The sequence below is a fragment of the Numenius arquata genome, chromosome Z, assembly GCF_964106895.1.
Source record: "Numenius arquata chromosome Z, bNumArq3.hap1.1, whole genome shotgun sequence".
Taxonomy (NCBI): Eukaryota; Metazoa; Chordata; class Aves; order Charadriiformes; family Scolopacidae; genus Numenius; species Numenius arquata.
In genome coordinates this window covers 41,203,489-41,218,178 of record NC_133616.1, presented here as the reverse complement: position 1 = coordinate 41,218,178, position 14,690 = coordinate 41,203,489, and the positions used below count along the sequence as shown (strand labels likewise).

The window sequence follows — 14,690 nt, the reverse complement described above, 5'->3', positions numbered from 1 at the left end:
ATGTATTTTCTTTAGCCCCTTATTCCTTAGCCTAAGGTGAGCATTCAGCCCATGATAGCTGTGGAGAAGCAATGAACCATGACTTTAGATAAGATTGTATTACTTACAAAGTAGAATAAGTTTTTTTTACTGGTCTCTATAAAAAGTTTACTAATAGTTGTGATAAGTGTGTTTTTCAGAAATTCGACATAGCTAACTGTCCTACTTCCTTATCACTTGCTGATAGTTCATACATTTTTGGTCTTCTTCAGCAGTAGACATAACCATTCTATTCCAGGACTTTCAGTTTTCTTTTTAAAATCTATCTCGTTAAGGGCCTTTGACAAAGATAAAAATGCCTTTTTGGTTTTTTCCACAGGATACTATGGTGATGGTCTGAATGCTATCATTGTGTTTGCGGCATGCTTCTTGCCAGACAGCAGTCGAACTGATTACAACTATGTCATGGAAAATCTTTTCCTGTGAGTGATATGGGAACAATGTGACAGAGTCTTTCGAGTTATTACTTAGAATTATGTAATGAGAGATAACCTATCTTTAATTAAGAGGTAATTTTGGTCATTAGAAGGGGAGTGACCTGAAGGAAAATAGCAGTTTTAGATAAACTGCTCAGTGGAGTATTATTTTGGTATTCTTTACTTACCCTCCCAAATGAAGGCATATTTCTCAGGACCAGATCTAACCGTATTATCTCACATGTCAAGGAATGCAGTATCTTCAGCTTCTTGGGTCTACAATCATTGCACTGTTTCACTAGTGATGTCCAGCCCTAGCTGAGAACAATCAGTGGGGACTGAGGCCACCAGACTGGTTTTCACTGTTCATGGTTTATTATATACTCTCATGATGTATACCATACTTTTAATACGTGCTGTGGCTGTATTTAGGACTCACAGGACCATTTTGTGACACTTGTTTTAAAAATACAGGATAAATGACAGTTGCTGACACAAACAGCGCTAAGTATTTTTCTTGACTCCAGCTGCTTCTGATTCAGTTAAAGTGGCAGGGGCCAGTTGCGCAGGACACAAATTTGACCGCATGAACCCAAATTTATCACAGTAAAATTACTCCTAATAGCAATGTGGTTTGGCAGCCAAAAAACGTGAAGGCAGCACTCCCTGAAGTGCCTCCAGCTACTTCCACTTAGAGCTGTTAAAAAATCAATCATTCCAGCATTTTCTGTGCTAAAACCCAGTTAAGTAATTTCTAAAGCCAGCAGAGGCCTGGCCTTTGCCATTTGCAGCTTACAAGGTGCCAAGATCACAGACCCACATCTCCTTAAAACTCCAGTTGTTGAAGATGCATGTGGTGACAGCCACTGGTGACAGCCAGTGCCTTCTACATTGTGTCTACTTGTGAAAAACAAGATTGGGTTCTTTAGTTTCAGGTCAGACCAACTGCTAGCGTTTGTCTGTTAGAGCCTCATAGATCCCCATGTCACCTACAGTAACTGATTTACACGATGCCCAGTCATTTAGAGGGGAGGGATCACTACAGAGGTTTTAAATTGATAAGTAGGAAACAAAGCTGAGAGTAACTGTGAGTGACATTAAGTAGTTGTTCTTTGATGTCACCCAAGACCCTTGTTCATAGATAGAGCTAGTGGTAAACGGACTTTGCAGAGAAAGTCTTTTCAAGCCTTAAGAGACTTATCCACATCACCAAAGTCAATTTTATAACTCACTGTCTTTTTCTGGGATGGTAGTATACAAGAGAGCTCAGGTTGGCCGTGAACCTTCTGCTTATTTGCGGGCTTATAGGCTCTTGGTTCTCTGTAAGACAGCAAGAAAAGGGAAGATCAGATCACCCCTTTCTTTCAATTGTAGCCCTATTAATTGCATTGGAATAGAGGGAGTGCAACAATTTACAACATATCAAATAATTGATATATTTAAATATTTGTGAATTCTTTAATGTTGAATTATATAGAGGTCTGGAGAGACCTACAAATCACTAAATCTCTTCTCATTTTTAATATAGCATGTTTCTGATAGAAAATTGTGCATTTGCAGTATATAAGCCACCTCTAGTTTCTGATTGACAACTGTCCTCAATTGGTCATGAGTTTTGCAGTTACTTTCCCTTCTGGTTTCCCTTCACATTTGCAGTTATCTTGTTCCTGTTTGTTACCTTGACTAATCCTGTGAAACTGCCTTTGAAGAATCAAGTTTGAGCAAAAACTCTTGAGACAGTATCTTCTCAAGCACTTCTAGATGATGCAGATCCACACAGAACATTCTGCTGTTTCGTTTGTGGCTATCTGATACAGTACAGAGATTTAAAGCTTTTTAAAAGAATCACAACTTGAAAAACTACACTTTGAAATTCAAAACCAACACTTCTTGCTTTCAGAGTGAGAGAATTGTTCTAGTCATTGAGAAAAATTCTGTCCATCTTTTCAAATATTAAAGAAATGTCAATTATTACCAAATAATAAGAAATTACCAGTTAGGTAAGGTTTGCAAGAGAGCTCAGCATCCCTAAAATGGCAAATGGTCTAATTCAACCCACAGTGAATAAGAGCTGTTCAGTATATAAGATAAGTGAGATCTGACTAAAAAACTAGCAGAGAGTCCTTTTTGTCATAATACTGCTCTTATTCCTGATGATAAATATGCATGATTTTTCTTATTGTAACTGAATATCTATAAAATTCACAATTCCCTTTGCACCTAGGCAAACATAGCCATTTTTCAGACTGTCTCTTTTCTATAACTGAAAGCCTTGTAGTGTTTTCAGAAGTACTTATACACACTTTTCTGTAGGTTTCAGTGTCTATATGCCTTTAAAGCACTAGATGTTGTGCCCTATGGGACAGGCTAATTTCATAGCCTGCCAGATAGTCAGTAAGTTCAGTTAAATTAAGCTTTTTGCATCAGAACGTCCATACAAATGTATGCTCAGAATGTCCCTCACTTTGATATTTCACTGTTAGACATGAGCCTTTACAAATGTCAGGCAAAAGCAAGGAATGCGCAAATGCAGGGTGAAAAAGAGAGCAGTGAAAAGCACTGAGTGAGTAGTCATTTAGATAGGATTTATCAAGTGCATGGAACTGGTCTGTTAATGGCTTCCTACTTTATGCCCAGGTGAAATATCACTCTCTTTGGTGAGAACTAGATTTCCTGCTCTTCTTTTAAAGAAACTGCATCTTAAGGAATTTAAAGGTCAGATTAGATCGCAAGTCATTCCCATACACCTGTGAAAGGGGCCATTATGCTCAGGGATAGAGCTGCCTTTTGTAGTGAGCACTCAGGCATTCAGGTTTTTAAGGTGTGACTTGTTATTTTTTACTGTAGATTTTACATACCTGTGCCTTGGGGCTGGATAGTAGAGAGAACAATTTGAACATTCCTGTGATACACAACTCCAAAGTGAGGTAGGGACTACAGAAACCTAGTGGAGCATCTGCATATATAGTCCTGGAAAAGAATTTAAAGCTACCATTTCATTTGACTGAGTACTGTGCTCCTCTAGATAGGGCCCAAGAGCACTCTTCTGTCTGAATTATCACTGCCGAGCTGAGGAATTTAATGAGTGTTGGGAGTGTTTTGCTCACAAAATTAAGTGATGCCATGGAGTGCTCTGTCCCATCAGAAGGCAGGCTGATGGACGAGTTTTATTAGCCTTGAGATTCAAAGTGTATGTATTTAGCAGCCACAGACTCAGTAGCAGTAGTGTGAAGATCACAAAAATTATAGGCAGTTATCTTCTCCAGGCCCTTATTGTTTTTGCATTGAAAAAACATGACAATTAATAGTGAAGAGAGGTTTCTCAATGGTTAATCTCAGAAGTTCCTGGAACTTCACATGGTCCTGCCATGCTCTCCCTTCCAAAAGGTCATGATTTTATGCCCTTTTAAGAAAAAGCAAAGTCACCTTTGAGATTTGAAAACTCACTATGAAACTGTATCTTTGTAAGGAAGCCACATATTTATGAAGATGCAGATAAGATTGTGGTTTTCTAGTTATACATCTTCAGGTGGCATGGCACCTAGTGCTAAAAGTCTGCATTGGTTTAAAGGAAAGCTTTGTCTTGTCTTGCTTAGTTTGCCTTGATTTATTCCTAGTAGACTGATTTAGTTTGGGCTTAAGTGGGTAGTGTAAAGAATGTGCTCACTTACTTCTGTCTGTTTTACTTTTATCAGCTATGTAATCAGTACCTTAGAGCTGATGGTAGCTGAAGACTATATGATTGTCTACTTGAATGGAGCAACACCAAGAAGGAGGATGCCTGGACTGGGTTGGATGAAAAAATGTTACCAAATGATTGATCGACGGTGAGTAGTATTTTCCTTTCTCATCCACAGCCATTATTTTAAACACTGTCCATTTCTGTTACTCCCCTGTATGATAGTGTCCACTGTATATGATCTTTGTGTATACTTCGTGGGGTTTTTGTTTGGTTTTTTTGTTTTGTTTTGTTTTGTTTTTAAGAAATCATTTCTGTTTTACTTAGGTTACGGAAGAATTTGAAATCATTCATAATTGTTCATCCATCATGGTTTATCAGGACAATTTTGGCTGTGACACGACCTTTTATAAGGTATGTAGAGGTTTTATAAGGTATGTAGTGAGTAGCAGTGATTTTCTATGTCCATAAGAATACAGAAACACCCTAAATCATCAAACATGGCTGTTAATCTTTCACTGAAGAGTATTCATTTTACAGTTGATGTCAGGATTTTGACAGTTGAAGTTAACTTTCTGAAAGTGAGTGGAAAAAAACCCTGTGATTTCTATGAGTATCTGGTTGTAGACATCACAGGCATGATACGGTAAACCTGTATATGTGTGCAGAACTGGGAATTCAGTCCCTTAAAACTGTCTTTCTTCCAAGTCCAGCTAAAAGATATGTAGAAAAGGTGTCTGCATGTAATGATAACCACCTCATGAAAAAAAAACCCTGGTTACAGCGCAAGATTAAGCTACAATTCTGGGTTTAAAAAAAAAATTACTTGTTGCTCCTGTAAGAGGAATTCCAGCACTCTGAGCTGTCTCAATGCACAGGAGTTCCACTTCCAAAAAAGTCCATTATGCCACCAAAAATAATGCTTTGATTAGTAAAAAAGCAAAGAGATGTTACAGACTCTGAAGACCTCACAAGTTGTTGAAGAAGATGAGCACCTCCAGTAGTCAGTAAAACTTAAAAAATCAAATATGCCGTGACTCTTTCAATTCATTAGTCGTTTACTCAGAATGACCACACTGAGCAGCAGCAACTAGAGAAAAATAGGATTCCCAAACAGGAGAAAAGCTTCGCTCTAAATAGTTTGGAAAAGAAAATTAGCAGTACAAAACTTAGACACAATAGAGACCAGTTAAAACTATCCATTTCAGCCAAGTAGATTGAGTCTCTGTGCAAGAAGAAAGTGAAGTGCAAATGGGAGCTGAAAAAATAGGTGGGCAGGACACATGGCCAAGGTGACTTTTGTGGAAGATGACATATTTGAACCCTTAACAAAGAACAGAAGAGCACTATGAGAAAGCTGAGTAAAAAACTCCCTGAGGCATGAAAAGAGAGGGTCAAATCAGTAAAAAGCAATGCAAGGTGATAGAAACTTGATTAGATGGCTGTAGCTTAGTTTGCTAGCCCCAAGCTGTTCACCAAACCACTGACATGGATGGTGGTAATTTTAGAGGAGGAAATTAATTTGTCCCAAGACAAGCAGATGTTTTCAGTGAGATAGGTAGCTAAGCATGAGCAACATAATTTAAATTTTATTTCACCTGGCATGCAGGACAAAAGAGTAGGAATCAAGACATTGAAATGTCTTGAAAATGGCAAGGGACAGTAAAGTCACTGAGAGCATACTACAGTCAATTCTGCCTCAGAAACTGGCAAGGTCATTCCATGGAGTCTGGGACTCGATAGACAAACACTAAACAGTTGTCTGAATACACAGGATGAAATAACTGGTGGTTGCAAAGACAGATCCTTGATGCTTTATATGGACCAGATATTCAAACTAAAGACCATCTTAGCTATGTTAGGTAAGAAGTCAGATTTCTAACAAAACAAGTGTCCGCAAAAGATATTTGGCATTTGATGGAAATACTTAAATAATAGGAAGCTTACAACTATTGGCAGCATGCCCCCACTAAAGTCTGAAAGAATCAAGGATTTCTTATTTTGGCCATGTATTGGAGATGCCCATACAACAGATTCCTACATAAAGCAATTACTCAGAAACCAATCACTGTGGTGGAATTAGTGGACCCAGGAGAATCCTCAAGTGGAAAAATTAACCCTTGAAAGATTTTTTTTTTTTTTTTCTTCTCCCCACCCCAGTCTTTAGAAGCTTCTGATTGGCTTGCAGCTTGCCAAGTTACTTTAGCTGCAACTCAGATGATGCACATTGATTATGATTAACATTTTGGATAAAATGCTAAGAATTATCAGTATGTTTGACTGGACAGTTGTGAGTGATTCATGCATCTTAAAATATGACCATTGGCCTGCTCCAGTGTGTGTACAGAGACACATTAAAATGGATGAGCTTAAACAACTGTTCACAGTACCTTCATGTATTCCTGTTTCAGTTGTCTCCCTTTACCTTATTTGGAATATATGTATGGTAAAGGCAGGGGCAGTAACCTTCTGCTCAGAGCTATTTCAGAGGCTTCATGTTGTCTGGTCATACCCCTGAATCAGCAGTAAACAGGAAGAATATGTTCTGTTTTTCATGGCCTACACTTAAGAACGTTTAGGGTTAATGTGCATTTGTCACTGTTACTGATGTTAAAAGACTAAATACAACCACAGCTAAATTTGGAAAATTGCTTTAGAAATCAAATGAGAAAGATAGATTTCTCATAAGCTGATACATATCAAGTGATTCAGTTTAGACAAGTGAATAGCCTTATTTTTTAAGTGTGTTTTCTGAAAAATTTAGCCTTTTTCTGAGTGATTATTTCTCAAACACAAGAAAGGATCAGATAGCACAGCTGAAATAAACAAGGGAAGTATTTATTCATAATATGGCCCTGCAGTAAGAATAGACATGCACATACAAAATCAGATATGTAGTCATCCAAACAAATGAGGAAGTTTAGTTTTATTGTGTTAATTCATCATGAACCTGTTAAGTGAATGCTTCCCATCTCTTTTTACACGTGTGCTATAGGGAGTTTGATTCTTTTCAGAATTTTAATGCATCTCCTTCGATCTGTAAAACTATTCACATTGCCAGGTATGTAGGCATTACAATTTATAATGTTGTCTTAAATACTGTAATTCATCCTAAGCAAGTAACAGCAAAACAGCAGAAAAGACTTGCTTTCACCTTCAATAGAACTCATGTATGCTCATGATCTGCTGAACTCTGTAATTGAAATATGAATAACAAAATGCTTAATTATTTAATACATTGCATTCATGCTTTCTCTCTTTTTTTTTTTTTTTAATATATCAAAAAAGGATTTGGGGGAAAAGTCAATTAGTGTGTGGTTTCTGTGTTTCAGCTCTAAGTTCAGCAGTAAGATACAGTACGTCAACACATTGGCAGAGCTCCGTGAGATGATTCCAATGGAATACGTGCACATCCCAGACAGTATTGTCAAGTAAGTGATGTACAGTAACCGTGTACTTGTTCTAATGGAAACTATTTCCACAAACTAATAATCGTGTTTCAGAGTCTAGAAGAAAAGCAGAAAGCTCCTTCTTGATGTTGTTGCAATATGTGTTGTTCCACAAAAGTTCCAATGTCAAACTCAGAAGCAGGAAAACACTGAAACAATGAAGCACAAAACACAATAAGTATGTACTCCTAGGGGAACCAGTGTTTACAGGAAGAGGAATGTTTTGTACCAGACCAAACGATACTCCTGGTAAAATGAAGAAAAACTTTCAGGTTCAGAGCCCCTTCATCAACCTTTTGACTATATAATCCAGATTGGAAAAGACTGTTCACTCACTAGTTGCAGCTCAGAAAGAAAATAAGAAAAAAGTTTAACCCTTCTGCAGGTATCACCTATGCTATATTTTTCCATGACTTTTACCACTATTTAAGTAAAAGTGTTTTTAAGTTTTAGTCATAGAGAGCTTTGAACTGGAACAATTCAAAGATAACCTGTTCAATAGAAAACTACTGACAGTCCAGAGATACACTGTTCCTTGTCTTGTAGATTTTCATGGTTGAACCAGAACCATTGAAAGACAGTTCTTGCTTCTTATATGTAAAGGTTTTTTAAATGCGGGTGTTTCTAAAGGAAAGATATCTAGTAAGAAACTGTAGGAAGTTGATTTGAATTGCTCACCTCAACTGCCTTTTTTTTCAGACCTGAAAACAAAAAACTGAAATGGTATACCAGGACTGAAAACCTTGGAAATCAATCACAGTTTTCATATGGGTCATTGTTAAAAAGATATGCTGTTAAGGAATGCTTTTTTATTATTATTTTTTTATCAAATGTCCTATGTTTTGAACAGGCAAGCAGGCTCTACTAGAAAGTATTTTGATGAGTAAATGCACAAGTATGATTGTCTTTACCTTATGGTTTGTCAGTCACTAGGTAAGAAGAACACTTCTTTTGGAGCTGTCGTAGATCTCTTCAACCCAGACAGGAGTTTTCACAGCTGCCTCACAGTAGTTGTCAAAGCAGCATGATTTCCTTCGTTATGCTAGTGGTTGCTCTGATACTTACGGTGTACTTCCAGGGAGCAAGTCGGAAGCTCAAGTCTTGCATTGGCACTTGTAAAAGTAGTAAATTACAGTCGTGAAATCAGGGATCATAGGGACTTTCACTCAAGTTTATTTGCTGCTGTAACTTCTTTAGAGGTGGAGTGATGCTAAGAATGTGGACCACAGGAGTCATTGGTCACCTAATAAAGGGATGTCCAGAACGTTTTCATGTCCCTAAAATTTTTTCACCCTCCCTCCTTCTCCTTCTTCCTCCTTCTCTCCCTCCCTTCCTCCCTCCCTCTTCTGATTCTTGTAAACATTTTAGTTTCTTATCATTCTCTCTGATACAGACCTTAACCTGATAAATCAAAGACGAAATAATCACAGCACCAATACCAAAGAAACTTTGGGACTTAGAGCTTAAGAAATTTTAGATAATTGCCTACTTCATGTCATCAGCAGGAAAATCATGATTTTGCTGAAGAAAAAAATCAAAAGGTGACAAGTATGCCCATTTGTGGCAAGCATCTTCAAGATGCCATGATACGGAGTGTGGTATTTAGTGTGTGTGTGCATTCAAGGCACTGTGAGTAGTTATTCCCATGCCACAAGGGGAAGAGCAGTGTTCAGCTGATAGCTTCCCTTCTGCTGCAGATTGAGAAAGGTTCCTGTAGAAAAAATAAAATAAAATTCAACTTCTGGCTTCATAATTGCTCCCCTTGCAAGAATAGAAAAAATACTATGGTCAAGGGGAATCCCATCTGTAGAAAGCACATAGGGTTATGCCAGGATTTGGGTTGTGTGGTTGTTTGGTAGTTTTTAGAGAAGTGGGATAAAATGTGCCTGTTGTATCATATGAACTTGTACATCTTTTCTTTTCCTTCACCCACTCTTATCTTGTAAGGTATGATGAAGAGAAGTGTATTAAGAGAAGAATGAGGTAAAACTTGCTTTCTAGCCCATGCTGCTGCTCATAATGGAGTGAATCTGTGTGACAGCCTTTCACCTGCAGGTGACCTCAACAGCTGAATGAGAGAGGACTTGCAATGATGTGGAATCTTACTTTCCCCGTCAAGCTGTTGAGATCAGCCTCCCTTGCAAATAAAAAGTTACTCAACTGTAAAAGTCCTTGACTTGGCCCAGGCTGCAGCTAGTTTAATACTATCTGATAGAGCAACTGAACGCTTTCAGCTCTGTCCACTGGGCATGCCTCAGATCCCTGCTGCTTTTATGTTTCTGCCTCCAAATGAGCTAAATAAGGAGTTACAAATTAAAGGTGGGTTGAGCACAAGGATAAATCGTATCATACGGAACTGAAGAGTTCTAGAGTCAGTGTGTAATACTGGGTGCCTCTTTTAGAAGCATGTACTGTATTTGTTCTTTGCTCTGCTATTGCTCTGCTTCTCTCTTATGCTCTGCTTGCTTCTTTGTTTCTTTATATCACTAACTTTTACTCATGCAGACTGGATGAAGAGCTGAGGGAAACTTCAGAAACAGCTAAGTAAGATAGCTTTCAGCTCGATGCTGGCATTATGTTTACTTGGTTCACAGGAGTGGATTGAATGCAGTAGTACATTCTGTGTTTGGTACAGCAATCAGCTCATAGTTTCAACTACTGTGTGAGTTGCCACATTTGTGAATTGACTTCCCCTCTCACTGTAAGCAGCCTGCTTTGGTACCACTGGGTCTCAGTAAGGAGACTATAAAAACCACACTATAAAAACCATTTTTGCTATTTTTTGATGATTGTTCTCATAGTCATAGGGATGACTGAAATAACTTTTTTACTCTATTAAATCAGTTCATTAAACATTTTCTACCCTTCACCTGTTATGTCAGGTGATTCATAAAGTTTTTAGGAAGCAGTTCTTTTTAAAAAGTGTTTTTTACTATTTACTAATTTAGGAATAGCTATTGTATCTCATTCTCAGTTAGGGTAGGTAGGTAACTTTTCCTCTCTTTCCATTGTTGCTTGGATGGGCCAGTAGATTAATACTTGATAATATTGTATTGTTTATGGTCATTTAATAAATCAGTGTCAGCTCATGATCAGATGCTTTAAACTTGTAACTCTGTGCTTTAACTCTAACATACTGAGGCAGTATGGTGTAAAGTACCATGGAAATCCTTAACTGGAAGGATGACAATCCTTGACTGACTGAGCAGAGCTTAGAAGGTACCCAGTGCACTTTTTACACGTGTGTTGTACACAAGATTCCAGAGAAGGGAGGTGTGTCTGTCAGTTCTAGTATGAAATTTTCCCTGTGGTTTCTGAAACAAAAGATTTTGAAGTTTTGAAGTTTGTTTTTGGTCTTCTTCTTTAGCACTTCAAAATTTTCATCTTACCACTTTGTTTTATTTTTTCTGAAGTTTCTTCTTCTGTGGTAAACATTCTCCTTCGCTTCTCCTGAGATTAGCTTTTAAAACAGCCTCCAAGAAACACCTAAAACACTGCTTTTTTTTTACTGCCTCAGAAACAATAACTTTACATGAGTAGTTATCTGATACCACCTGAATATTTTGTTAAGCAAAAGAGGCCCACCCAACCTTGAAACACAACTACTATCCCTTCTATTCAAACATTTTCAAACTCATTGTAGTATATGACAATGAAAACTCTGTGGAAGAAATCTGCTTCTTGTTACTCCTTTCATTTAAAAGAGCACAGACTGCAGCATAGCAAGTGAAAGGGGAACTAAATATTCATATGAGGCATCACTGATTATTGTTACTGTTGGATGTATGAAGTCACTGTAGTGCATTTCCCTTCCCTAACTTAAAGAAATAGCTTAAAAATTTATTACTCAAACTAGTTTGTGTTGCAGGCACCAAGCTCACTACATTCCTATCAATAACTTTTGTGTGTTTGTGCCGTCAAAGATACTCACTACAGTTAGTTATTACATCCCCCAAATTTGATGTCATATTTAAAAAGAGAAAGAAATACACACAGAAGAAATGCTTACTTCTACCTCCTTCTCTTTGTATCCAGAACTAGCTGCCTCTCAAATGATCCAGAAATGACTTCAGTGGAGCAGGAGTAAGAATTTACACCTAATACTGTCATTACATTTTAACATTATTTTACAACCATACTGCTAGGAACTGAGGCTGGGTAGACTCCATAAAACTTTCTGAAGACCTAAATGCTTTTATAGTTACTTTCAGGAACTTGATTCAACATATGCAAGCAGAAAAAGCACTGAAGTTAGGATTTATTATATTTGCATTGCAGATGTGTTTAAGCGTCCTCAACCATTTCCAAGCAGAGGCAGAGAGAATTCTTAGCCTGAGGGTATGCAGGTTAAGTTATGTGAAAAACAGATAGAAAAAGCGCAACACGATCAAAGTGAAGATGGTCCCATGCATTATCCTCAATTAAAAGTAAAGTGATAAACTTGTGATTGTCGTTCAGAGATTAAAAAGTCTTATATTTTACTTTGATTTCTGGGTCGTGTTCTTGATGTCTTCCTTCTCCTTGCTTTTTGTGCTTCTCAGCTTCTTTCATAATTTTTTACCTGACTAAATCTCCAGTGTCTTTACGTCTCTTCCTTTCAAAGCTGGCCTGGTTCCCTTGGAAATTGGGATGTGTCAGTCCTCTGGCATGCTGTTCCTCTGTCTGATACTGTAACTGAAGCATGCAAATGGGAAACCCAGCACTGCTCTTACTGTGCATCAGTGAGGGTGTTTGTAGCTGCAGTGTGTCATGCAAGCACTAACAGGTTTTTGCTAGAATACCATGTCAGGAGGACTAGCCACTGCAGCAGTGTGTGTATTCCCAGCCAGCATGTACTGGGGATGAGGACTTTGCTGTCCCCTCCCCGTCTGATTGGTGTGTAGAAATACACTGGTGTCTCACGCTGGAATATTGTTCAGGAATAGCACATAGTAAATCTGACTCCTCGGAAAAAGATTTCATCAATAACACGAGTATTAATAAGCAGGCAAATAATTAGAAATACATGTAGCAAACAGATCCATAATTAAAATGGAGCTTGCACAAAGGCTAGGACCATAAGCTAAATTCCTGATTCCTAGAGCAGTTGACATAAAATCTCTGAGCATCTTTTTTTTTTTTTATTTCTCAGACACTGTTTATTCTGTAATGAGTCAACATGAGAACTTTTTGTTTTAAAGTATGAGAACAGAAAACAAATAAAACATTAAAGACTATTTATTTAGGATTTTGTACTTTTTGTGGCTTGAACAACTTTCCTGTTTTTTCTCAAAAAAGAAGCTGAATAGCAAAAAGCAATATGAGAAGAGAATATATATTTAGCTTAAATAAATATAGTTGAGGCCAAATGAATGCTAATTTCTGCTATTTATTTTCTCTGCATAAATATGAATCTGCTTTCAGAAGGGGCAATAGTTTTACTGTGGTCATACCAACCATTTCTGGTGTCATTTCTTCAGGAAACAGAATTTCCCACGTAAATGCCACCATAGTGATAAGAACAGTTTTACACAGACTTCTCTTCCGCATACTTTCTGCTGAAACCTCTCTGGAGTCTGCCCAGCTCTTAGTTTGCTTCTATTGTCTTTTTCATATCTATTCCAAAGGCTTTTGTCTATTATTGTGTTCTCTTGTGTTCTATTTTGTTCAACTTCTTGCACTTCATAACTTAAAAAAAAAAATTCATTATGAAATAATTCACCGTGAAGAACCCCTCATGTTCTGTAACAGTTAATAAATATTGAGAGTGCTTTAAATAGTTATGTATTCTGTGAGGAAAATTGTATTTTAATGCAATGTTTACAATGACAACATCTTATTCTAAAGAATACTTCCAAAGTATTTGATGACATGTGCTTCTAAATGGTAAAACAGTACTTCTAGAAACATTTTTAGGAGCTCCCATGTCTTGCCACACTGTTGTGTCATTCCAGCAGTGGATCTTTCCACATCTGGTGTCTACTTCAGATTCAAATTGCTAGGAATGTAGTTATTAATTTCAGTAAAACAGTAACAGATCTTATTAATGTATGTGTTTTCCATATATAGTAGATAGGATGCATGTAAATTATTTGACACAAATGCATTTAAGTGAGAGATGAGGATGCTCAATACTTCGGGGGAGCTCAAGATTGTGGAATTTGTGAGCCATGTGTTTCATAGCACTGATTTCTTTCTTTGTTGTTCTTTTGTGTTTTGTTGTTTGTTTTTTTTTTGTCTTTAATGTATAGCATTGACATGACCCTGAAATAAAAATCATCACTGCCAGGCATTTGAAGAAGAGGATTCGCTTGGATTTTCATCACCCAGACACCCATGACCATGATGTACAATAGGCAATTTGGGTTCATTTTGTTTGGTTTATGATTTTTCTGTGTCATTCAGCAATTCAGGAAGATCAAAAGGGCCAACCCTGTTGCCATGGAAACAGCAGAATTTTGGGCCTGGTTATTTGTTGTGTTTTCAGCAATAGAGTTTTCATTAGGAAAGCTATATCATCTAGCATTGCTTTCTCTGTGTGTGCAAGTTCTGTTTAAAAGGATACCATTTTACCAACAGTGTGCCTCATGAACAAGGCTATGAGGGTGTGGATTTTTGTTTCATTTTTGTCTTCAGCACATTAATGTTTATGCATAGCTGAACAGAATAGTTATTGTTACAATAAACATTAGCTTGGTTGTGTCACAGAGCAGCAGCAACTTTATTGTTTAAAAATAATTCTAGAAATGATGCAGGACTTCCTTGGACTTGTCTGTTTCTCACTGTCTGAAAAGTCTGCCCATGTTCATTTAACCCTGATGACTTCTTTATTTGGTCACAGAAAAGACTGGTACTGAGTAACTTAAATTAATTTTATTTTAATAATTTAGTTTAGTATGTTTATTTTAGGGATAGTTTTTATAGAAGCAGATAATCCCGTAAATGAACATCAAAGAGTCTAAAAGCTTTGGAGCATTAATTTGTTACTGTTGTTTTTTAAATCTGTTTTTCCAGAACTTTTTTTTAAGTTACAAGTCTTCAAATGGCATTCTAACTCAAATCATAAAGGCCATTAATGATATGAATATGAAACAAGTACTTAGTTTTTCCTACTAACAGCTGAAGATT

At 37.2% G+C, this 14,690-nt stretch overlaps 1 protein-coding gene across 1 annotated transcript in view; it reads left to right on the top strand.

Moving 5' to 3' along the window:
* Positions 1–13,835, top strand: part of PRUNE2 (prune homolog 2 with BCH domain) — a 146,165-nt gene extending 132,330 nt beyond the window's left edge. The window contains exons 13-20 of the mRNA XM_074166361.1: positions 359–461; positions 4,151–4,282; positions 4,462–4,548; positions 7,467–7,565; positions 9,531–9,566; positions 10,089–10,127; positions 11,619–11,666; positions 13,814–13,835. Coding sequence (XP_074022462.1) covers positions 359–461; positions 4,151–4,282; positions 4,462–4,548; positions 7,467–7,565; positions 9,531–9,566; positions 10,089–10,127; positions 11,619–11,666; positions 13,814–13,835 — 566 coding nt within the window. The remainder of the gene's footprint in view (positions 1–358; positions 462–4,150; positions 4,283–4,461; positions 4,549–7,466; positions 7,566–9,530; positions 9,567–10,088; positions 10,128–11,618; positions 11,667–13,813) is intronic.
* The last annotated feature ends 855 nt before the right edge of the window (positions 13,836–14,690 follow it).